Genomic DNA, 23,405 nt, shown 5'->3' on the forward strand with positions numbered 1-23,405 from the left:
GTCTGGCCTTGGTCCCACTTAGACGCAGGCCAGATGGTGCAAGCTGGATGGTGTAACAGCCCTTCCTCTTTCTTTGGCCAAAAGGCTGTCCCTGACTCAGTTCCAGGAGGGCCCTGATGCTAAAGGGTTTGTCCACAAAGAGAGGCCACCTGAGCCCCCAGGGTCCCTGTGATGCTATCTATAGGATGGTGGTTGGGAGCAGAGTCACAGGTATCCACTGAGGCCAAGAATCCAGCTGCCCCAGCTGAGTCTCAGGTGCTGGCTGGTACTGTTAAGTCTCCTTGCTGGGCTTGGGGACCCGGGTGAGGTGGGGACCATAGCATTATGTTCTGATTAGTAGCAACCGTGAGTGAGATAGAAATGCTCAGGGTGAGATGCTCTGCAAACAGAAGTGACCGCTGCAAACCCTACCCGGCTTTGCACACTGTGGTTGGAGCCTTCGGGTGCAGTGGGGCAGGATGAGGCAGGAGGGACTGGCTTGTCCCTGGCTTTTCGGTGGTGTGAGTGAACAATAGAGCACAGACTCAGCAGCCACACTGGGACCAACCACCTGCTGGCTGTAAGAGCAGTGCAAGCTCTCACACTTGTTTAGTGAGTTTACCTGAGGGTCTCTCGTGGCGTAGAGGGGGCACACTCCAGCCCTTAATCCATTCTCTCCACCAGTCCTGGGCAAGTGTACCTGGGGAGGCCGTGGTTTCTCTGCGCATGCCTTTGTCTCTGGGGATGTGTGTGTCAATTAGAATTAGCTTTGGTTGTGAATGTTAGAAAAACCCAAATAATAGTGTTTTAAAAAAGATTGACATTTATTTCTCATTCACATAAATAAAGCCTGGCAGTATTTAGTCAGGTTTGTTATGGTGTCTCTGTAACCATTAGGAATCCAGGCTCTTCCTATTTTATTGTGCCACCAACAACAAACATGACCTCTGCCTCATGGTGCAGCATGGTGGCCGGTGCTCCAGCCACCATGACAGCATTGCAGCCAGCTAGAAAAGGACGTGGGGAAGAAGAGCATACACTGCTCTGCACTAAAGTCGTGTTCATAAGTCACACAGGATACTTCTTTATGTATCCCACTGGGCAGAACTTAATCATATCGCTGCACTTAGCCTCAAGAGAAGACAAATAAATGTAGTCTTTAGTCTGAGTGGTCATGTGCAAGATTGAAATAAGGAGTCTTGTTACTGAGAAAGAAGGTGGAACAAACACTGGCGTATAACTAGTTGCTCTTTCCACAGCATGAGACCTGAGTAGCGGGTTCCGGATGCTGCATGGTTTCCATAGGCCCCTCCGGAGAGCAGCCTGGTTGTGAGGAGTGGGGCTCTGCCTCTTCATCTCGGCCCTGACTCCAGCTTCGCGGCTTGAAGTCCCCCTTACAGCTGTGGTGGTAGCAGGAACACGATCTTCCTGGGGTCTCCATCAGGGAGAGGATCAGTTTGATGATCAAGGCCAGCCACGCCATCCCAAAAAGGATCCACAGGGACACTGTGTTCTTGTACCACAGTGGGTACCTCCGGGAGGGGTCCATCCCTAGGGGAGAGGCAAGGCCCGAGGATGAAGTCCTGGGAAAGTCAGGACCGTGTTCCCAAAGCAGAAGTGGACAGATATGGCTTGACACATATGAGCAGAATATGGGAAGTCCAAGCTGGTCTGGGATTGCTGGCCTTGTGGTCACCTCTGTCAGATTCCAGGAAGCGTCCCTGGGTTGGCACCTTGGGTTTAGAAACTACATTTCCTCTTCGTCTAAGGTACCCTGTGTCCTAGGGCGGGGTCCCTGAACCAGCAGCATCAGCACCACCTCAGAGTTTGTTAGAAATGCAAACGATGGGGCCTCACTCCAGACCCACTGAATCAGAAACTCTGGGTGTGTGCCCAGCAAAAGATTCTGATGCTCGATCTCGTTTGCCTGTCTGTGTGCAGTTTTCTCATGTTTGAAGGGATGCAGGATGCTAGGAGCTTTAGGAAGAGGAGATGGAGCTGCTGGTTTGTGTCCTGCCTCAGTTCTCACTAGCTGCGTGACCTTCATCTGTCTGACTCTGTGAAATGGAGAAAATAATTTCTTGTCCTTGGCTTTTACAGTTAAGTCCTAAATGTGTATCCCAAGGCCCCTATTTACCTCTCCAGCCTCAATTCGCACACTTCTCCCCTTTGAGTGTTGGGTTCCAGTGACTCTAGTCTTTGTCCCCTTTCTTCATCTATCATTTTTCCTGCCCCGGGGCCTCTGTACTTGCTGTCCCCAAGGCTCAGAACATTCTTCATTTCTAATTCTTTTTGGCCTGGTTATCTTCCTCTCATCCTTCACGTATCAGTTCAGATGTCACTCCCCAGAGACTAGACTGGGACCCTGTGTTAAAATCTCTTACAGTGCATGTACTTTTGCTGGGTAAGTTACTTATCATCTCTGGGCCTCAGCTTCCTCATCTATAAAATGGAGGTAATGAGGGTGTCCACCTTCTAAGACTGTTGTGACTATCATATGGGTTCATGCATCTAAAGTGCTCAGAATGGTGCTCTGGAATATAGTGTGGTGTACAGTTCACTGTTGTTGGGTGATTGTTTCACTCACCATTGGGTCTCCACACTGGTGTCCCCAACACAGTCAGGACTGGATGAGTAACAGCTGAGGGAGGGAGTGAATGGGGATTGCCTTGAGTCATGTCAAGGGCCTGCTCCATAACTTAGTTCTTCCCTCTTTCTGTTTCCTGGGGGCTGTCTTGCTTCCCTCATTAGACTGGGATCATTCAAAGGAAGATCTGGGTTCCTCCTTCCTTGACATCCTTTTCTGTTTTAGCTCCCTGCACCAACCCTTGGTCCAACCCCCATCCTGTCCTGCTGGCCCCAAGACAACCTCTCTGTCCTGTCCTACCATGGCCAGGCCCCTCGCCTAGGCTCCAGCTCAGGCAGGATCCTGCAGCCCAGGACTGAGTTCGCTGCCTGCAAGAGCTGGCATTGGATTAGGCTGATTAAGTTATAGAGCCATGATTCCGCCGGCAGTCCCAAATGAGATCAGCACTGAGCCAGCCCTCTGCCCCTGCCACCCGCTAGCTCAGCTTGCTCCTGACAACGGAGGGGAGGACGTGTTCCTCTCCACATTCATTTCATTTTTTTTTAGCTCAAACCATAGGTGGCAGGAGACCTGGCAGCTGGCAAGGCGCTCAACTGAATTGCAAATGCAATTGTGGGGGCTACGGGTCCACGAAGGAGCAGGCGGCTGGGACCTGGGGATTGGTCCTGCCACTGCCTTTGGGCAAAGAGGAGCAGCTGGCTATGGAGACAGTGCCCCTGTGGCTGCTGACTCAGGGATGATGGACACCCACAGCCCAGGTGGTGGACCTTGGCATTCCCATCTGGAGGGGTTTGACCCTGTCCCTGGAGGACAAGGAAGGCTGAGAGCCATGGGAGAGTGGCGTTTGTCCCCTCTCAGCTGTGGAGGATTCTGAAACACATGCATATGAGGAGTCTATCCTAGACCTGCCCTAGGCTTGCCTGCTCTATGACCTTAATGAACTCCTTTCCCTTCTCAGGGCCTCATTTTCTTGCTGGAGAGGAGGTGGTCCAGAGCTCTCAGTGTGGTCACTTGCCACAAGGCACTGAAATGGCTGCAGAAGGAACCAGAGTGAGTAGCAAATCTCTGAAGATGTGGTGAAGGGGGCAGCTCTGCCCACTGCCCCTCTGGGCTTTTGAAGGGCCCTTGTGAGTTTGGGCTGCGCCGCCTGAGTCAAGGTGTTTGGTGGGAGGGGGCTCTGGGAGGTCTGTGCCCCACACCCTTGCCCGGCCACTCCGCAAGGGTGGCTCATAGGATCGGCCCTGCCCCTTTCTCACTGGTGGCAGAGGAGGCTTTTCTCCCATTTCCAGGGTGCCCCTGTCTGGAGAGGGCTGCTCTTCCTCCCCTGCCCTGCTTCAGGGGACTGTGGGGCCTCAGCACATCCTCACAGAGATTCCCTTCAACTCCACATGGGTTTTCCCTGTCAGCTCTTCCCACCAAGACCAGACTTTGGGAGGCTTGGTGATCCATGGCACCAGAAGATCCTAGCTGGGATCCTGTCCCCACTTTTCTGCCCTCTCCTTGCACTGGGCTCTCTCAGAGAAGCGGGCCTTCCTGGTTTAGAACTACTGCTGGGACAAATCCTGAGTTTCATCCTCTGAACCCTGGGACGGGGGTGGGGAGGTGGGGGGAAAGGGTGCTGCAGGACCCATCAGATCACACAGCCCTGGGCTGAGGCTGCTACTGCTGGGCAGGTCAGAAGAGTATTTCAGGAGGGCCCACGTGCATCACGGGAGGAAGAGGGCTCAGAGTGAAGAGGGAGGCAGGACGCGGTCACACAGAAATTCCTGCAGGCCTGGATTTTGTACTCCATCCTAAGACTATGGGAAAAATGAAAGATTTTCAGAGGAGCTGGGCAGGTGGCATGATAGCGCCTGTCAGTTTTAGACGCCGTAAGAGACAAGCGGGGACGAGATAGAGACGGCACGCGACCACGGTGCCCTCCTCACTGTGCTCTGTGTCAGTGCCGCACAGCCAGACGCAGCTGTCCTGCCTGGACTAAGGACAGTGCAGTGGGGATAGAGAGGACAGACTCATTCTGTGAGCTGTGAGGGGGCAGATGCAGCCCTACGGGCTGTTGGCCTTAGCTCTTCTAAGACACACCTCTCCACCCTGAGGGTGGGAGGGGAAACATGACCCAGTTGGAAGAAAACTTCCTGAGGATTTCCTTCTAGAGTGAGCCTCCCTCCCAGGATGGAGGGTATCAGGAAGGGGTAGCATAAGGCACCTGACACCAGGCCCTTCTTCCTGGAGAAGAAGAGGTTCAGAGAAGGGGATCTGGCACACAGGCTAGAAGGCACTCAGGAGGTCTAGCCATCACCTAGCCCAGGCCCCTCATTTTACAGACAGGAGCATTGAGTGAGGCCCTGAGAGGGGGTGTGTGAGGTGGTCTGGAGAGAGTGAGAGTTTTGGAATCAAACAGATGAGAATTGATATCTCACTAGCTGTGCAATTTCAGGCAAATGCCTTGGCCTCTCTGAGCTTCAGCTTCCTCTTTGTAAAATGGGGTGACCTCATGGCACTAGGTTGCCGATGAGCTAGCTCTTTGTTACTTTGGTTCCAGGCTGGGTTCTGTCTCCAGTTTAGGGACAGGGTTCCACGCCAGTGCACAGAGACCCTTGAGCCCAGTGTGGTGGGGGTGCCAGTGGCCAAAGCTCATACAGTAGACCTTCAGGTGCTGAGGCTGAGCTGGTGGGTCCAGCCACCCCTCCCACCAGCCCCACAGAATGTCCTCTACTGCCACCTGCTGGGCACCTGTCTCTGCTTTATTACGCAAGGCTTTCCAGGGCCTTCACAGATGAAACCCCACCTTGGGCCCTTGGGACACGTAGCCCATCCTTCCTGGCACTCAGAGTGCAGATGTTTTCCAGTAGAGGGCAGGGGGGGTTCCTCAGTCTCCCGGATTTTCCTGCCTGATCATCGTGGGCTCCAACCCAGGGGCAGTGGGAAGCTTGGGGCTTAACGGGGCAAGGTGACGTGGGGAGGAGAGACCCTGGGACAAGGTCAGATGGGGGAGGGGGTCAGGGACTCCCCTTATCTGGTGAGCTCCAAGAGTGAAAGTTGAGCCTGTGGACATGCAAAGGAAGCCCACCCAGCACTCGTCAAGATGGCTAGGAGTGTGACATAGCCGGAAGCGCTGGTTCAGACTCTCGTTGTCATTTTTGCTGGGTGACCTTAGCCTCATCACACAAGGGTAGGCTGACCCTGTCTTCTGGACTTTGGGCATCAAGCTCCCACTGGGCCTGGCATGCAGCAGGTGCATTGTGGATGAGGCCAAGGGGGCAGATGCATGCAGGGCCAGACCGCCGAGTCTCCCGCCACCCCTCCCGCTTGCGGCCGCTGGGGGCTCTCACCAATCACGTAGTCTCCGAAGCCCACGGTGCTGAGGGTGATGAAGGCAAAGTAGAAGCCCTCTGTGTAGCTCCAGCCCTCCATGTGGGAGAAGAGCAGCGGGGGCAGCAGAAGGAAGAGCAGGAGGCCCGAGAGGAGGGCGCTGGAACCCGCCAGCCAGCGGGCCTTGGAGGGGTCCTGGGGGTGCACACAGAGCTCAGCCCCATGTGGCCTCTGCAGTGCAGGGGCCCAGAGCTGACAGCCCAGGAGCAACAGGCAGTTAGAACAGGGCTGCCCCAGGGCCACTCCACTTGGCTGTGTTCTCCAGGTTCCCAGCCAAGGCCTTGGTACCTTGTGTCCTTTCTATCTACCAGGTCCCACCGTGCCTCCCCCAATGATGTTCTTTTATTACTAACAACCCCTCTGGACGGTGACCCCCAATCCCAACACATTCCCACCAGTAACCATGGTTCCTAGAAGTAACTGTGTCCTACCACTGACCTCCCGCCCCCGCTGCCCTTTCCCACCAGAGACTCTTGGCTTGGGGCTGGGGAGGAGGGGGCAGTGACTGTCCTCGCCATCAGCAGCCACAATTCCTGGCGGTGCCCCCTCATTCCACAAGTGACCCTTCCCCCTCTCCCTTGGCCCCTCACCTGCCAGGTGCTCCCCAGCTTGCGGGCACAGCGGTGCACCCCCTTCTCCATGAGGTACCCTAGGCGGTTGAGCACAACGAGGTTGAGTGGGATCCCCACCAGAGCAAAGAAGATGCAGAAGAGGCGGGCGGCCATCGTGTGGGGGCTCAGGTTGCCGTAGCCTGAGGAGAGACGAGGGCACTTCAGGGGGCCTTTCCTTCCCTGGGAGTCCCCATTCCTAACCCACTTCAGATGTATTTATCGAGGCCTTCCTGTCCTGTGCAGGCACTGTGCAGGGGACCCATACGTCCATTCCCTCCTTCCAAATGGGGTTTACGCCCCATGTTTTACAGATTGGAAAACAAGCACTAGGAGCCTCAGCAGCGTTCGTGAGCTCAAACCCATGAAATGTGAGAGTCCCGTCTTTCCCCTCTTCACTTCCTCTCTCTCTGGTGGACAGAGGAATGGGGGACAGGGGCATGGGAGGCTTTGTCGTCCCCAGCCCCTGGACCATTCAAGCTGGTGTGCCCAGGTGGCTCCCAGCACCAAAGCCAGGCTGCTCCTGCCCAATGAAGGACTCTACCAGCTCATCTTGCTGGGGGACTGCCCTCGCCTGGCCGAGCCTTCCTCAGAGCCTCATGCTGTATGCAGCTCATCCCCATAAGGCCTCTGCCTTCCCTCTCTCCTGTCACAGGTATCAGACCTGCTTTGCAGCTTGAGGCTCTTGACATCTCTCCTGCTTCTACTCCATCCTTCAAAGGCCACCCCTCCCAACACACATCTTGCATATCTGATACTGTCTTGATAATCTGATTTTCAGAGGGTCCTAACATACCTGAGTCCTTCCCAAACCCCTTGGGAGTGAGGGGCAGAGGATGGACCCTCAGGTGACCTGGGGGAGGTGGAGGTTGGGGCTTCTGTCATGAAGATAAGGGACTGGGGGGAGGCTAGGGGAGATGGGGTGCACCTGAAAGGGTTCTGTCAGCCTGGACATTCCTTCCCCCTCCATTCCCTTCCACCCTGTCTCCCAGCTTCTTGGTCACCATTGTCTTGTCTTTCTAAAATGCAAACCTGATTATATCATTCCCCAGGTTATGATCCTTTATGATCCCTCATGTCTGCTGTGGAAAGTCCAAACTCTCACTTAGCCCATCACTGGTTCCCTGCTTTCCCAGTTTGGGTTGTACTCCTGCCCTGCCAAACCCCCAGACACCCTCATGCCTCTGTGCCCTTGAACATGATGCCCCCCTATCAAGAGTGTGCTTCCTTCCCCTCCTTGCCCACCTGTAAATGGCCCCCTGGTGGAGGAGTTGCTCCCCCAGTAGTCTGCCCAGCTTTGCGGGCAACCTTTTCCTTGTATGAAAAAGATTTGCTTCCACATCTGCCACTCCTGAAGGTTGTGAGCTCCTTAAGCACAGGGGCTGGGTCTTAATCATCTTTACGTGCTCAAGAATTAGCATAGGACTGACACTTTTTTTTTTGTAAGGGAAGAGTAGGTAGGGGGAAGAGTTAGAGGGAAGAGGAAACTCCTAGACCAACTCCAGGGCCCGTAGGAGCAAGAGAAGGGAGAAGGGAGAAGGAGGAAGGGTTAAGAGGGATGGAAAGGGGAGTAGAGACTCCTGGTCACCCAGGTTGGCCCGTAGGAATCTCCTCAGGACTGACACTCAATAGGAGCTCACCATATGTGTGTTGAATGAGTACAAAAATGAATGAATGGATAATACAGGAATGAATGTATAAATAGATTAAGTAGATGAACAGCTGCCTTGCACCCTGCCCCATATCCCTGCTTAAAGTCCCCACCCCTGACTCCACACTCATTGCACTGTACTGAAAGTGGTGGTTTACTCACTCGCCTTACTAAGAGATCTCAGAGGATACAGTCCCAAGAGAGGCCAAAGCACGTACTAGTCTAGAGCATGGGTTTAGGAGTGAAGGGTACTTCCTGGGTTTGAATCCCAGCTCTGCCCCTTGCAGGCTGTGGGGCCTTGGGCAGGTGGCTTGACCTTTCTGAGCTTCTGTTTCCTTGTCTGTAAAATGGGCACCTCACAGTGTGGTGTGGAAATGAAGAGAGGCTGTGGAGGTGTCCTGTAGATGGGAACGTGAGCCCTCGAGAATCTAGTGTAAATAAATGTTTGTTGTATGAATGAATGGAGGAATGATCAAACTCCACTGCATCAGTTCTGGTCTGAGGACATCAGAGGCCCTTCTGGAGCCCCATCTAACTTCCCCCTTGGCCTTCGCAAGTTTCCCCTCCAAAGGAAGGAAGTCTCTTCACTATTGGCATCAGGAAGACTGAAATGTCTTGGTAAATCCGTCTGCCTGCCTCCTCACCAACTCTTCCTTGTCCAGCTGTGGGTCCCCCGCCCCGGGTCCCATTCTCCATCCCGGGAGGTCTTTTCATTCTACCTGTGGGATGGCAGCACTTAGATTCCGATCTGGGAGACCTCCATAGGTGCCTTTGCCTTTCCAAGGCTGACGTGAAATGGGTTTTTCTCCCCCCACGCACTCTTCTCCATCAGCTCTCAGGTCAGCAGGATTGGTGGACATCAGTTCAGCCTGTTGAATGCTGGGTGGCTACGGCCCCAGCGCCACCGAAGGCCCCTCACATCTCAGCATATCTCCCCACTGTCACCTCTTTTACTTTGCTAGTCCAGTCTTAGGACACCTTGCCCTACAAGGTCCTTGGTCGTTGGGCTCCCCTGTACCTTCCCAAAGTCAGTCCTCGGCTCCAACCCTCTGCAGCCATCTGGTCCTCCTTACTGTTCCCCAATCACACCAGCCACGCTCTAGTTCAGGCCTTTGCACATGCTAGTGGAAGGTGCTTTCCCCACTTATCTGCCTGGTTTGCTCCCTTATTTTGTTAATGTTTCCGCTTCCATGTTACCGTATCAGTGAGGGCTTCAATGGCCATCCATGCACAGTGGCCCCCACCTCCCATCACTGTTGAACTCCCTTTCCTGGCTTTGTTTTTCTCTAAGCACCTCTTGTAATCCAAATATTGTCTATTTTGTTATGTGCTCCCATATAGTAGAATGTCATCCAGCCAAGGGCAGTCACTTGCCAGCTTTGCTCACCATTGTATTCTCAGCACCTAGAACTATCTGACCCACACTAGGTACGCGGTCCTTTTGTTAAAGGACTAGATGGATAGATGAGTGAACAAATGAGCAAGCTGCAGGTGGACTTTACAGATGATGGACAGTTTCAGGGCTCAGGCTCGGTGTGCCCGCCCAGGAGTGTCGTATGCCTGTCAGCCCCTGCTTCATTCTAGGGCTTGGAAAGTACAGCCTTTACAGGGTGCTGCTCCCAGGTATTGGAAAGAGCAGTGCAGTCCCTTAGCTGGGTCTCAGATCCTAACTTTGCTGCTTACTAGGCACATGATCTTGGGGAAGGGTGCACCTTCTCCTGCCTCAGTTTACTCATCCATGACATAAAAATAGTAAACCCTGTCCTTGGAGGTTGGACCCTGTGGACAAAATCTCAAATGTTAAAGTAGACCATATGGGTGAGGTGGGGTCGGGTCCCCCTTTATCTGCCCTCTTTCCCCTCAGAGCTGGCTCAGACAGCAGAACAAAGCAGAGAGGAGGGGACAGGGAAAAATAGACCAGGCTGAGCTTCACAGAGTTGGGAAGAGACACGCTGCGAAATTCTGAATTCAAGGGGCCAGAGTCATAGGCCTGGGGTGGATGGTGTAGTCGCTGTGGAGCTCAGAGACCTAAGACCCCTATGCATGTGACCTTGCATCAACATCCCGTCACCTTGGAACTCAATACATGCTGGCGGGATGGATACTTTTGGAATTCATTAATGTGTCAGCGTTTGTTGAGTGCGCACTGAATGCTGGGCCTTGTACTACACCCTGGGGGTATAGAGCCGAATAAATGTTGTCCTGGCCAGTCCTCCAGGGAACAGGGTCCCTTCAGGGGAGAGGACTGTCCAAGCTCCTGTGTAGCTCTGAGACCTGCTTCCAAGAAGTACTGGCTGATTTAAAACTAGATGGAGAATCCTCAGGGTGCTCCTGCCTGGCTCCTCTGGGAGGACAGAGGCTGGGTTGCTGCTTTCCTGGGGGGAGGATCCTGGCTGGCCAGAGCTGGTGGAGGTAGCCCTAGCCACAGGCGGTGTCAGCCTGCCACCTGGCGGTGATTCTTGTGTCATGCAGGGCCAGGGCAGGGAATGTGGCCGCTTGACTTACTGTGTCTAGAGCTGGGGGATCTAAGGCTGCTCTTGACCTTCGCCTCACAAGAGCCCTTAGGCGCCCTCTTGAGACAAATACCACCTCTGCTCTTGTGAGGGCAGGGTGAGAGAAACAGGCGTGGCGGAGTGGGGTGGTCTGGCCCAGGTGTCCTGGGTGTGAGGGAGGAAGGGGACTTGGAGAGGATAGTGATGGGTGAGGTGGTGCCTTCATGAGCTGAGGAGTGACCTCCAGGAACGGCCATTTCTCCCCAAAGGCTGAGAACAGGTCAGGTCGAAAGGTTATTTTTGGATTTCTATCCCCTCTTCCTCACCTCTCCACCCTCACCCATGTCCCATCCCAACAACTCCTGGACTCAGTGTTGGGTGGCTTTGGCCAAGATGACTAGGGCACGTATAGCACCCAGAGCATCTTTACTCCTGCACGGGGAGGCCCTCTGCTTCCCGAGAGGTTGTGGGAGGCAGAACTCCCCTAGAGCCACGCTTCTTAACCTTGAGCTTGCACAGAAACTCCTGAAGTGAGTTTGCTGTGAGCCCGAGATTCTGCTCCCACGAGGTGCCCACACTGCAAGGACCACCTACCTTGGAGTCCTGAGGCCCTAGTAGCCTTGTAACCCCTCCAAAGGCACTGGTCCCGTGTCCCTTAGAGTAAGGCCACTCCCCCCCCCTCCCCCAGCCTCACCCTCCTGGCCCCATCGTGCTCTTACCAATGGTGGTGATGGTGGACACAGAAAAGAAGAAGGAGCCCATGAGCTCCCAGCGCCCCATGCTGGTGGTGTTGCCGAGGACGATGTCCCCACTTTGGTAGGCTTTGATGATGCCCTGGGGGAAGAGGCTGCAGTGACCACCAGGCTCTGTGGTGTGACTGGGCTCCTGCACCCAAACCCACACACATGTGCACGTGCACACACGCAGGCACACACACACTCATGGTCAATCGTCACAGCCACAGGCCAGATGGTCCTGGGCCAGGAGGTGCTTCCCCTCCAACCAGGGGCTCTCCAGGGGCAGGAACCATGGAGACAGTTCCCTCCCTCCTCTTTCCCCCAGAGCCCGAGCCAGCCCAGGATATCTCACTGGAAGAACACCATTTTCTCCTCTGCTTACTCCCGTTCTTGCAACAAGCACTGGGCAGATATGACATGCAGCGTTTTAGGGGACATGAAGATGAAAGAGATAGGACCTCTGTCCTCAGAGGGACAGAGACAAACTTAACTCTAATATGGTGCAGTCAATGCAACTTTAAGGCAGTGCAATTGCATAATAGTGGGCAAGACACTCAGCTTCTCTGTGCCTCAGCTTTTCTATCTGTAAAATGGGAACACTAACAGCACCTACTTCATAGAGTTGTTGCAAGGGTTAAATGAGGTACTAGGTGTAAAGACTTAGAACAGTAACTGGACATGGTAAATATTAATTGTGGTTGTCATCATTATTATTACAAATATAATGCTGGAGGGATACAGAGAGGAAAGGTGTTAGTTCTGATGGGGGTAGGGGCAGAGGCTTCATGGAAGGGGTGATGTTTTAGTTGGGCCTTCCTTGAGGGTCAAATAGGGTTGCTCCCAGTGCAAGGACATTTAGGTAGATGGCAGGCAGGGTTGCACCTAGGATCTCAGATAGGGAGACTGAAATGTTGTTGGGAGCCAGACCATGCTTGGCTTTGAGATGCCAGGGATAGAGTGACAGGCCTCTTCCAAGGCCACTGAGCAAAGGAGAGGCAAGCTCAGGTTGTGTGCATTGTGGCAGCTGGCAGTGTAGATGTTGGCAGACTGGGAGAGGAAAGACACCTGCAGGTGTGAGGGATGGAGAGGGCTGGGCCTGCATCCTGGCACAGAGTGGTCCAAGAAGAACAGAGAGGAGATATCCAGAAGCCCAGCCCTCTGGCCTTATTTGCTGTGGGCAGTGAGGGAAGCACGTGTGGATGTGAGGTTAGTGGAGGAGGAGGGCTGTCTGCTCTTGACCTTGGGGGAACTTTATGGCTGCGAGGAAGTTGCGCATACATGTCTGCACTCAGGGGGAAGATCTGGGTTGGAGACACCATATCCTTGTCCCTGGGGATGAAACCAGAGGGGGGGGGGTTGAATGCAGGTGTGAGGTGGGTGGAGCAGGAAGGGTGGAGGGGGAAGTGTACAGAGAGGAAAGCCTTGCTGGAAACACCCACATGCACAGGTGCACACTGAGGCAGCACTCATGGTGGTTCACAGCCCCAGCTTCCTAGCTGTGTAGCCACAAATTTATACTTAGCCTCTCTGAGCCTCTGTTTCTTCATCTCTAAAATTGGGATGATAACAATGATACCCACCTGTTAGGTAGGCGAGGATGAAACAAGTTAATACACTAGGGACAGTGCTTGACACACAGTAAGTGCTACACAGAAACATTTAGTATCATCATCATCCTATCATTGTCATCTTCCCTGGGCCCAGGGAAGCTGAACTCCTTTGCAAGGGGAGAGTCACAGAGCCTCCAGGGCCAGGCAGAGGACTGTAGAAGTTTAGCGGTGGGAAGTGGAGATGCTACATTGGGTCCTTAGCAGAGATGGCCCTTGCCCTGCTCAGCTCAGGCCCTGCTCTGGCCCAGTCACCTCAGCCTTGGTGCCAAGGATGCAGGCCCTGCCCTCTGGGAGGGGATTTCAGGCTAGGGATGCAAGGGCTTGGGATGATAATGCATCTGTCAAATCCCAACAGCTCCCAGTCAGCATCGCTTACCCTGAGTTGGAGGAGACCTCCGGCCATCCTTCACGCCCAGCCCCAAGAACCCTCCTTTGCTCTGCCTCCTCCGCACGCTCTGCTGGGTCTCCATCCTCTGAGCAGTCTCCGTCCTCAGGGACCCCTGCATCCTCCAGCCCACCGCTCCCTTCTGCCCTTCCGCCTGCCCTTCCAAGTCTCCGCGCCCAGCCCAGTGTCCCCAAACGTGGGGTCAGCTAAAGAGGGCCCCTGCATCCTCCCCTCCTTCTCTCTGACCCGGGTCTGAGCACTTGGAGCCCCAGGATCCTGGCACGCGCACCTGGGCCCCATTCCACCACCACCCAGACAAGTACTCCCTGAATCCCCTTCCCCATAGACCGAGAGGGTCATGCCCGCGTTTTGACTCATTCTTAGGCACTGTGCCTCCTGCTGCCCTCGCCCCTAATTCGTATATTTGCACTCGGGGTCGCTCTGTGGAAGAGGCCGTGCGTGCCCCTTCGTCTTTCGCCCGCGGTCCGACCCCGACACAGCGCCGCCCGGTCCCAGTTCGACCTCCTCCCTGCTACCTCCCAAGCAGCCGAGCGTGCTCTGCCCCCGTTCTGACTCGACCTGGCCGGCCCTGGCAGCTCCTGGCCCGGGTAAGTGCGCCCCCTATCGTCCTCATCCCCAAATTCGGCGTTTGCGCCGCGAAACTCTCCCAACAGGGCGGGTCACGCCCTCTCGCCCGTAAAAGGCTCACAGCACGGCGCTGAGGGTTACTCTCGCCGGAGCGGAGGACTTTCCCCGACTGTCCAACCCAACCCTCTTGTCCCCGACCCCGACTCTCGTGGTCCCTGCGTCTATCCCCTCCACCTTTCTTTTGGAGAAGTGCTCTCGGCGTTTTCCTGTCCGGAGCCAGGGCGTGCCCCGTCGCCCTCTGCCCGCTACCGCGCGTCTCCCTGTCCCGGGTCTCCCCGCCGCCCCCGGGCCCGCCCCGCTAGTCCCTGACCCGGATCATCGAGTCCAGCTCCGGGCCGTCCAGACACGTGAAGTTCCGTAGCAGCGCCCACTTGTCGCGCTGGAATTTAGCGCTGGAATCCTTGGCCGCGGGGCTCTCCAGCATCCAGAATACGCCGGTGCCCAGTGCCAGGTATGCCAAGTAGGAGAGCAGCAGGAGCACGATGCCCGGCATCACGCAGCCCTGGGCCTTGCCCTCGGGCGCTGGCCGGGCTCTCTGCCTGCACACAGTAGGACAGACAAGGAGGCTGGAGCGGGGAGCCATGGACGGAGGCGGAAAGGAAGGGCTAGGCGCTCTGCGGGTCCCTTCTCTGGCCAACGGCTGCCGGTGCCCAGTTTTCTCAGCAGAGGAGGCGCGTGCTGGACAGCCCTGCTCCACCCTGCGCCAGGATCCAATCCCAGGGACAAAAAGAGGCCCTGAGCTGTGGCATCTGGCCCCGCCTCCAGTGTGTATGGAGTGCCCACCTGCCAGCCCAGCTGGGGAGAAGGGGCGGACTGCTGGGTGACCGCAGGCACGGAGCAGGAAGGGGCCCAAAGCCCTCAGCTGTCCTGGAGCAAACAGTAGGAGGGACTCCTGGAGACCACACTCAGAGGAAAGAGAAAGTAGAAGCCACGTTTATTGTCTTAGGGCCCCTGCCTAAGTCCTTGGACCCTGGGACTATCTCCAGGACTTGCTGCCTGTCAAATCCTCCCTGGATCTCTCACACCACCATCCTTTCCTTTGTATACCCAAAGGCCAGGACCCCAGCTAATCACTACTTGTCCATGAACTTGGGAAGCAGAGGAGCCTTGGCCAGTGGGCTTGTCCATTCCCTACTTCTGAAGATGCCCCTAACTTCCTCTTCTACCCAGAATAGAGGAAGGATCTGGGTAGGTGAGGAGTCCCCAGGGATCCTCAGCTTCATTGGGAAGTCCTGGATGTAACCTAGGTCTCTCTTGCTGCCATAGGTCCTTCCCTGGGTGTCCCACCTGGAACGTCCTCTGCTTCACATCCTTGCCTCAGGCCTGTCCAGAGGTCCTCAGCCACTTATGGGCCTGCCTTGCTGTCAGGGTCCTGGGAAAGGTAGGGGCTGAGGTTTGCAGTTCTCGGTGAGGCCAGGCCTTGGGGCAGACTGGTCTAACTCTCTCCTCTCGTGGCCAGAGGTGTCGCAATCTGTCAGGGGAAAGGCCAGGGTGGCAGAGCTTGTTCCCAAGGGGAGGCTGTGCCTCCATAGAGCTCAGTTCCTGGAAGTCTCCTGGGATCTGCTGATTCTCCATTTTCCCAGGGAAACATGTGTTTGAAAGGCTCTTAAGACAGGATCCCAGAGGGAGTGATGGGATCAAGGGACACCCTGAGGGGGAGTCAGGGGAGGCCATGTCCAGGAAAGTGGGAGGGACACCGAAGACCTTCTAAGCCTTGATCACTGACAGCTCTAGACTTCCAGGCCGGAGGAACCACCAGGCTTTGACAGGCAGCTTGCCTGCCCCTCAGTGCAGCTTCCTGAGGGCAGAGATCCTGTTCGCACTGGGCTACTCCAGGGTCCTTGCTCTCCTTCACCCTCCCTGCCAGCTGTTCCCCTGGGCTCTGTCATAACCTAGTGTGCCCTTGTCATAGCATTTTGGGCACTGGGTTGCGGTTACCTCACTCCTTGGTTGGTTAGTCCTTCTACTCAACTAACTGCATGGAGGGCAGGAACTTTCTTTCTTGTACCCCGGAGTCCAACACGGTGCCCGACACACAGCAGGCCCAGTGAAGCAAAAGTGAAGTCACCCTTTGTGTTCTGTGTGAGGTCTCCTGGGAAGGGCTGTGAGCAGGGCAATGGGGACTGGGCCACAGTGATCCATGTCTGGCCACTTTTAAGGGGAAAAGGCAGGGTTCTGAGACAATGGCACACATCTGTCATTGATCCTGTCTTGACATCTCCTTTCTGCTATTTTCTTGGACACTCCTGCCTCCTTTCTTTCTCCAGCAAGCTCCTGCGACCAGTCCAGACTGGGAAATGAGTAGATTGGGAGAGGAGGAGGTGGGGTGGGAAATCCAGAGGGTGTATGGGCTGGGCTGGGGAACCTGGGAGGGGCTTCTGAGGACACCAGGGGGCCTCATGCAGAGATTGGGATCTTCTGAGGTCTGGAGAGCCCATTGGTCTCAGGGACTCCCTCTTCCTTGAGGCTGAGGTTCCTGCCGAGCAGCCAGAGCTGGGAGCACCTGTGCAGAAGCAGGGGACCTAATGGGAGGACCAGAGCCAACCATGCCAGGCCCAAGAGGATCCAGATGGCCGCCAGGCTCCGGTACACCGAGATGTAATGCGTGCTGGGGTCCGTGCCTGGCAGGGAAGGGGGATATGATATTTTCCAGGGGTCTGCAGGCACAGCCCCCAACCCCCACCATGTCGATAAGGGCCCTACCAGCCTCCCCATAACAAGGATCAGCAATGGAGGTCTCTGGGAAAAGGTGTGGGGATCCAGACCAGCAACTTTGGAGGATGTTGTGAGAATCCACAGCAGCCTCAGAAATCACTCATTTCTTAAAAAAAAAAAAAAAAAAAGGCTACCTGATCCTCAGTAGGTACCCCCACTGACATCTCCCCATCCCCCCAATCCCGGTGTCTCTGACCCTGAGATACATGACTGCCTTGCTCTTACCAACAACATAGTCCCCGAAGCCGATGGTGCTGAGCGTGATGAAGGCAAAGTAGAAACCCTCGCTGAAACTCCAGCCCTCCACGTGGCTGAAGACCATGGGCGGGAGGACGAGAATGACCAGTGTGCCCACGGTCAGGAACAGAGCCAGGCCCAGCATCTGCAGGAGCTGCATGGAGGAAGGGCATCTGTCTCTGAGTCCACATGGAGGCCCCAGGACTGTATGGGGTGGGGAGTCTGGGGAAAATCTGAGAGTGGGCCTGGGCCATAGCTAGGTCCCTTTCCTGACCTGCAGACCTTTGGGGTGGGGCTTAGATCTATGTGTGTGAGATCTTGCCCAGGTCAGGGGAAGATTTGGTCAGAGGGATTGCATTAGTGGGTCAAGTCAGAATCTGGAGATTCCTTTGGGCTGGGGGATCCACTTGAATAACCCTCCCAGAGACTCAGATCTGGGACGGAGGACTGTCACTGAAGTACCCCAGATTCCTCTGCACCCTTGTCCTCTTAGTGTGCCTGGCCAGTGGGGTGGGCATTGGGAGCATGTTGGGTAGTCTGGAGTTTTTTTTCAACCACAGGAAAGGATGTTGAAGCTCTGAATTGGCCATGGAGATGCGCCATGTTGACCAGCTGTCTGCAGGAGGCATCCAGCTGTCAGCTCCTTCAGGATGTATGGCAGCTACAGAGAATTGCCTGGCTCAAGGGCACACCTTCCCAGGAAGGTTGCCTGGTGCCTAATAGAAGCAGGGGTATCAAGTTTTGTGGGACAACTCTGATGCTGGCACAGGCTGCAGAGCTCCTTGAGGGATGGCCAGGTCTTCGCCCAGGCCTCATTGCATTCAACCTCTCCCTCTGTCCACTCCTTTTCTTCCCCCGGTGCCTACCGACACCTGCTTGCCATACTCCATCTCAGTGTCAGCTTCTGAAGGATCATCCTGCAACAGGTCTGTCACAGCAGGGCTGTAGGGAGGGAGGGGCCCTACCTGGAAGCGTCTGGGCTGGTCCTCCCACCTCTCGAGGGTGGTCAGGTGGCCACGTAGCCCTGTGCCCAGGTGGTTGAGGAAGATCATGTTGAGTGGGATGCCCACAAGGGCATAGAAGACACAGAAGACCTGGCCTGCCTCAGTACTGGGTGCCAGGTTCCCATATCCTGCAGGGGAAGAGGAGTGTGTAAATGTTGGGAAGAGAGTTCAGAATTGCCTTCCCTACAGACTCTAGCCAAGGTTGGTGGTCTTCTACCACCTCTCAGGGCGGGAGGGGAAGCTGCCCTGATCTCATGAACACTCTTCCCATTCTCTGCTGGAATGATCTCTAGTTATAAGACTTCTGTTTGTCTTTCAAGGTTTGTCTTAAATGACACTGCCTCTAGGAAGCCCTCCTGACTGCCACCCTTTTCCTCCCTGCTAGGTGTGATTTCCAACAGTCCTTTGTGTCATTCCTATCTAATTATCTACTTAGCCTTGTACTATTTTTAAAAAAAATCTTGCCCAAGGATATGTTCGCTGATTCTAAGAGAGAGGAAGGGAGAGAGAAACAAATGTGGGAGAGAAACATCTATCGGCTGCCTCCTGAACTCACCCTGACTGGGGATCGAACCTCCAATACCCTGATGAATGGGACGGTTCTCCAGCCACGTGAGCCACCTGGCCAGGCATGTACTATTGTTTTTGGTGTGTTTATCTTATCTCTCTTCATTGGATTAGAAGCTCCTTGAGGGCTGAGTCTGGGTCTGACCAACGTTCGTGTGTATCCCCCTACCCCTACTCCTTCCTCTGCCTCCCGTATCACCAGAGGTCAAAGAAAGTGTTGGGCTTAACTGGTCTTAATTAAATGGATGGGGTTAGTGGGAGTCTGGGGGTTTCCTTGCAGGAGGGGGAGTGGGTTTTCTGGCTGAGAGGTGTAGCAGACGCTCTCAGTGTCCTGTCCTCTTGGAACACCTGGGTATCACCTGCAGCTTTGTGGACAGTTCCTGTACACACAGATAATTTCCTACCCCAAGTCCCTGCATCTCTCTGTACCTGAGAGATTTTTCTGGCCGCAGGAGTTCAATTGGTCTGTGGGCAGGTCCAAAATGCTAGAGAGTTAGTTAATACATCCAGGATTAGCTCTCAACCAGCCAAGGCAGGGGTTGGGAGACAAATACCCTTGCCTTTTCAGCCCCCCTCCCCCCCGCAGAGACTGTTCTGAGGATGAGCTCTACCTAGCCTCTCAGAGGGTCCCCAGTGGGAGTGAGCCCAGTTGCCCTACCCAGTAACCTGCTCACTGAGGCAAACGTTATTGCCGTTTCTCCCTATTTCACTTTCCCACTTCTCAACTGGTGCTTCCTGGAGCCGTCTCCTAGATAAACGACACCCTTGCTTCAGCATCTGCTTTTGGGTAACTCAAACCTAGAGAGCGAAAACCCTTCTTCACCCTACCCTTTACCTATGGTAGTGACGACTGTGCCCGCAAAGAAGAAACTGCTGCCAAAGTCCCAGTTGCTGGGGTTGGTGGAGTTGCCTTTGGGGTTCACGCCCTTCACCCAGGCTTCCATGATGACCTGTGGGATGGCAGGAAGAGGGAGCCGATGACACCAGCTGTTGGTTAAGTTCTTAGCAGGTGCTTTCGTGTCTCCTCACTTAATGATATTCTTAGAAAGCCTCACTTGATTTCATGGAAAAGGAATCTAAGGCTCAGAGTGGCTACTTGCCCAAGGTCATTGGATCCCAAACGCACAATCTGTTCCACTGTCTAGGACTGACTGCGGTGTGGGCTGTAAGCGGGAGCTGGTGGATGGGAATGGGCATAAGGAGGCAGAAGATGCTTAAAGAATGGACTGGGGGGTGGGGGGGGAGGCGGCCTGTGGCCAAGAGAGTGAGATGCAAATAGGTTGTTACGACAATGGGAAGATTTCAAGTTGGATGTTCCTGGAAGTGTTTAACTTGGGAACACGGGGTTTGGGTTCTTGGGAAGGCGTGGGGCTGCCTTCCCATGGGGCTGAGGGTTCTCTGCTTGCAGTGAGCAAGTAGCCTTGCTCTTTGCTGCCCCCTAGTGAGTGTCAGCCCAGGACTACAAGAGAAATTCCATCAGAGGCCGGGCAAAGGGCTCCTGCGTGTGTAGCTCTGTGCTGCAGGTGTATGAATGTTTCATGTGTATGTTGAGTGTGTGATGTTTGTGTGTATGTGCTGAGTGTGTGTTTACAGAACCTGAACCCCTCCCTGTAGACTCAAGCCTAAGCCCCTCTGACCCTGGGCCCAGCCCGCTTGGATATGGGCAGGGCTCCCTCCCCACCTGCTCCCTGACCCAAAGGCAGGCAGGAGTCAGTAGGGGAGGGGCCAGCTCCAGTCTCTAGTTCCTGTGGGAACCGTTTTCCCCGCTGAGCTCTGGCCAGGGTGGGGTGGTCCCCATGGGCCTGGCCGGTGAGGGGGCCTGACACAGGCTGTCTGCTTCTTCTCACTTTGGCAGAACTGGCCTCTTCACATGTGGACTTTGGCCTTGCTCTCTTTCCCACACACCCAGACAGACCAGGATGGAACATTCTGGAACACACTCTCTCCCTGGAGACCCTCTCCCCTGGGAGCTGCACTTGCCCTGGACTGAGGCTGCCCTAACCCTGACATTCTCCTCCCTGCGGAGGAGGGGCATCGATGTCATCAAGCGTGCTGAGTGGGGCACCCCATGTGGACCTTCCCGCCCTCCTCTCAGGATCAGGAAGAGACAGGTCTTGTGAACTAGGGCACGGCCTCATTTCCTGGTGGAGTCAGCCCTTCCTATTGCTTGTATTGGTTATAGCTTTCTTCCTCTGCGATTTGAATAGTAAAATCTGTGTTTGGGAATCTCATTCCAGAATTCTGCTTCTCAACTAGACATCCCTGGTAAAGTGAGGTCCCCGCTAGGGGGCTGGGGACTTAGGGACGTCCTGGCTGCCCTGGGGAGGCCCCGGGGAGGGGTGGGGCTAATCAGTGATGCCTCCCCCTGGGCTTTCCCTCCCAGCCAGCAGTCCTCCCCACCCCCAAAGCTTGTGCAGGGGAGCAGAAGGGGCCCAGGCAGGGGGTAGCCCGCTCTGCCGTGAGAGAGGGTTCCCCATGGGCGCAGTGCTGGTGGAGCTCAGTCACCCTGGCCATGCTCAATGCGCCCAGCTTCAGGTGGAACCAGGCCGGGAAGGCCAGTCTCCCTCCTACAGCCTCAGCCCAAGTGTGGTCAGTACAGGGACCCGAGCTGGGGAGACGGTGGAAGGAGCTGCGGTCCTGGGTTGGGGTGGGGAAGAGCAGTAGTGTGGGAGAAAGACATCTGCACAGCATGGATAACACTGATACTAGTTCGCATTTCTGCAGGCAGCAGCAGCTTAGAAAGCGCTCTTAATCTGCTGTTGAATGTCTGCAGCACAGATATGATTATTCTCCTCACCTTGTCTGAGAGGAAATTTGGGACCAGTCTCAGCGTTCCAGTTTTAGATGTGGATCTAGGTCTCTCTGGGCTCTGTTCCCACACCCTCTGCTTCCAAACAGGACATTGGTCCTGGGTTGTGGTTCTGGACCTGTCGTGAGAACCCCCATTCTGCCCAGCATCCCACAGCAGCACCCCCCCTTCACCTGCACAAACTGCTCCAGGGCCCGCTGGTCTAGGCAGGTGTAGTTCTCCAGGAAGCGCAGCTTCTCAAGCTGAAACTGGTCCCTGGACTGAGCCTCCGCCTGCTTCTCTAGCATCTGGAAGACCGTAGCGCCAAGCAGCAGGTAGCAGATGTAGGCTAGCAGCAGGGGCAGCACCCGGCCGCCACAACAGCGGCAGAGCCCAGTGTGGGGCATGGCGTGGCCAGGACTCTGCCAGGTCCCTGGGGCTGGCTTTGGGAGGAGAGGTGGGAAGTGCCTGGGGGACCTGCACCAGCTTCCTGCCTGCCTCGCCCTCCTCGGCACAGGTGTCTGGAGGCTGAGAGTCTGTTTGAACAGTGTGGCTCAGCTTGGATGCACTAAGTGCCATGAGTGCAAACAGGCTGCCACCCCCCACCCAGACTCTATTTTCCGCAGACAGCAGCAAATGGCATGGACCCCTCCAATAGACATACCGGGTCCTACTGAGGTTATTTTGTCTCACCCTCTACCTGCAAGCTGAATGGGCATTTCTGGACCAAATCCGATGCTCTCCTCACTCTGCCCAGGCCTGGATGGCCCCCCTCAGCAGCCCCCAGCTTCTCACCCATGATGACTCCAAGCCCCCATGCTTAGGAGCTGGGAAGAAATCAGATTGGTCGTGAATAAACCTTGTACTCAGTTGCCTTGGCTACAAAATGGGGCAGGAGAATTGACCTGTCTATTGGGGGAACCAAGGATGAGTAAACTGGGTGACAAATCAGGGCAAAGCAAATAGACAAATGACACTCTCCATCAGGAGCAGTATTGGGGTTGATGCTCCTAACAAATTGCATGCATTTGCTTCAGAGCTTTTGCTGACAGTTTTCCTTGCTTAAAATCCCTTAGCTGGTTCCCTTCAGAGGACACTGTGTTGGTGAGATATATGTGTGAATAAAAAAGAGGCTAAGAGCATATGCTGGCTCTGGGTGGGCGTAATCAAGGATCTTTTCCTCTCTGTCTCTACTTTGCTTGTGTATGTATGTATTTGTAAGAATTTTATTGAGATATGATTTACATACCATACCATTCACACATTCAGGCATACAAGTGAATGTTTTTTTGCATATTTTTAGGGGTGTGCAATCATCCCCATGATCAATTTGAGAACATTTTCATCACCCTGAGGAGAAACCCTGGACCCTTTAGCTATCTGCTTCCCTCCCCACAGCCCACCCCATCAGCCTCTGGCAGCTGTCAGTCTGCTCCTTGTGTCCATGGACTTGTCTGTTCTGGACATTTCATACAAATGCAGTCATACAGTATGTGGCCTTTGGTGTATGGCTTTTACTGTTAGCTTAACATTTTTAAGGTGCGTCCATACTGTAGCATGTCAGTGCTTTATTCTTCTTTATGGCAGAATGATGTTTCATTGTATGGATATGCCTACATTTTATTTATCCATTTTTCGGTTGACAGATATTTGGGTTGTTTCTACTTTTTGGCTATTTTGAATAATGCTGTGATGAGTATCCATGTGCCCATTTTCATGTGTATGTTTTTAATTCCTTTGGATATATACCTAGGAATGGAATTGCTGGGTCGCATGGTCACTCTGTGTTAAACTTTTCGAGGACACACCAGATCATTTTCCAAAGTGGCTGCACCATTTTACATCCCCACCAGCAGAGGGTTCCAGGTTCTTTGCTTGTGCTTTCTGATGTTTTTTTGTAATGAGCTGTGGCAGCAGACACTCAGTGGCTTGCTCAATATCCTCTCCTTCCTTCCTGGCTAACAGAACCCTGCTTTTGTACGTGTCAGGCAATGGAGCATGATTGGTCTCACCCATCACAATAAT

General features: G+C 54.6%; 2 protein-coding genes across 2 annotated transcripts; both read right to left on the reverse strand.

Annotated features, from left to right (window-relative positions):
* Positions 1–782: 782 nt before the first annotated feature.
* Positions 783–14,793, reverse strand: KCNK17 (potassium two pore domain channel subfamily K member 17). The gene is made up of 5 exons (XM_090282344.1): positions 14,380–14,793; positions 11,409–11,523; positions 6,529–6,689; positions 5,899–6,073; positions 783–1,530 (listed from the first exon to the last, which is right to left on the reverse strand). Exons 1-5 carry the CDS (start codon positions 14,650–14,652, stop codon positions 1,220–1,222), a joined length of 1,035 nt encoding a protein of 344 aa, XP_090138470.1. The 5' UTR covers positions 14,653–14,793; the 3' UTR covers positions 783–1,219.
* A 1,630-nt stretch (positions 14,794–16,423) lies between these two features.
* On the reverse strand, positions 16,424–21,795 carry KCNK16 (potassium two pore domain channel subfamily K member 16). Its single transcript, XM_090282345.1, has 5 exons — positions 21,575–21,795; positions 19,428–19,542; positions 17,987–18,153; positions 17,010–17,175; positions 16,424–16,690 (listed from the first exon to the last, which is right to left on the reverse strand). Exons 1-5 carry the CDS (start codon positions 21,785–21,787, stop codon positions 16,467–16,469), a joined length of 885 nt encoding a protein of 294 aa, XP_090138471.1. The 5' UTR covers positions 21,788–21,795; the 3' UTR covers positions 16,424–16,466.
* Positions 21,796–23,405: the final 1,610 nt, after the last annotated feature.

The sequence above is a fragment of the Furipterus horrens genome, unplaced genomic scaffold, assembly GCF_987537825.1.
Source record: "Furipterus horrens unplaced genomic scaffold, mFurHor1.1.pri manual_scaffold_6, whole genome shotgun sequence".
Classification (NCBI taxonomy): Eukaryota; Metazoa; Chordata; class Mammalia; order Chiroptera; family Furipteridae; genus Furipterus; species Furipterus horrens.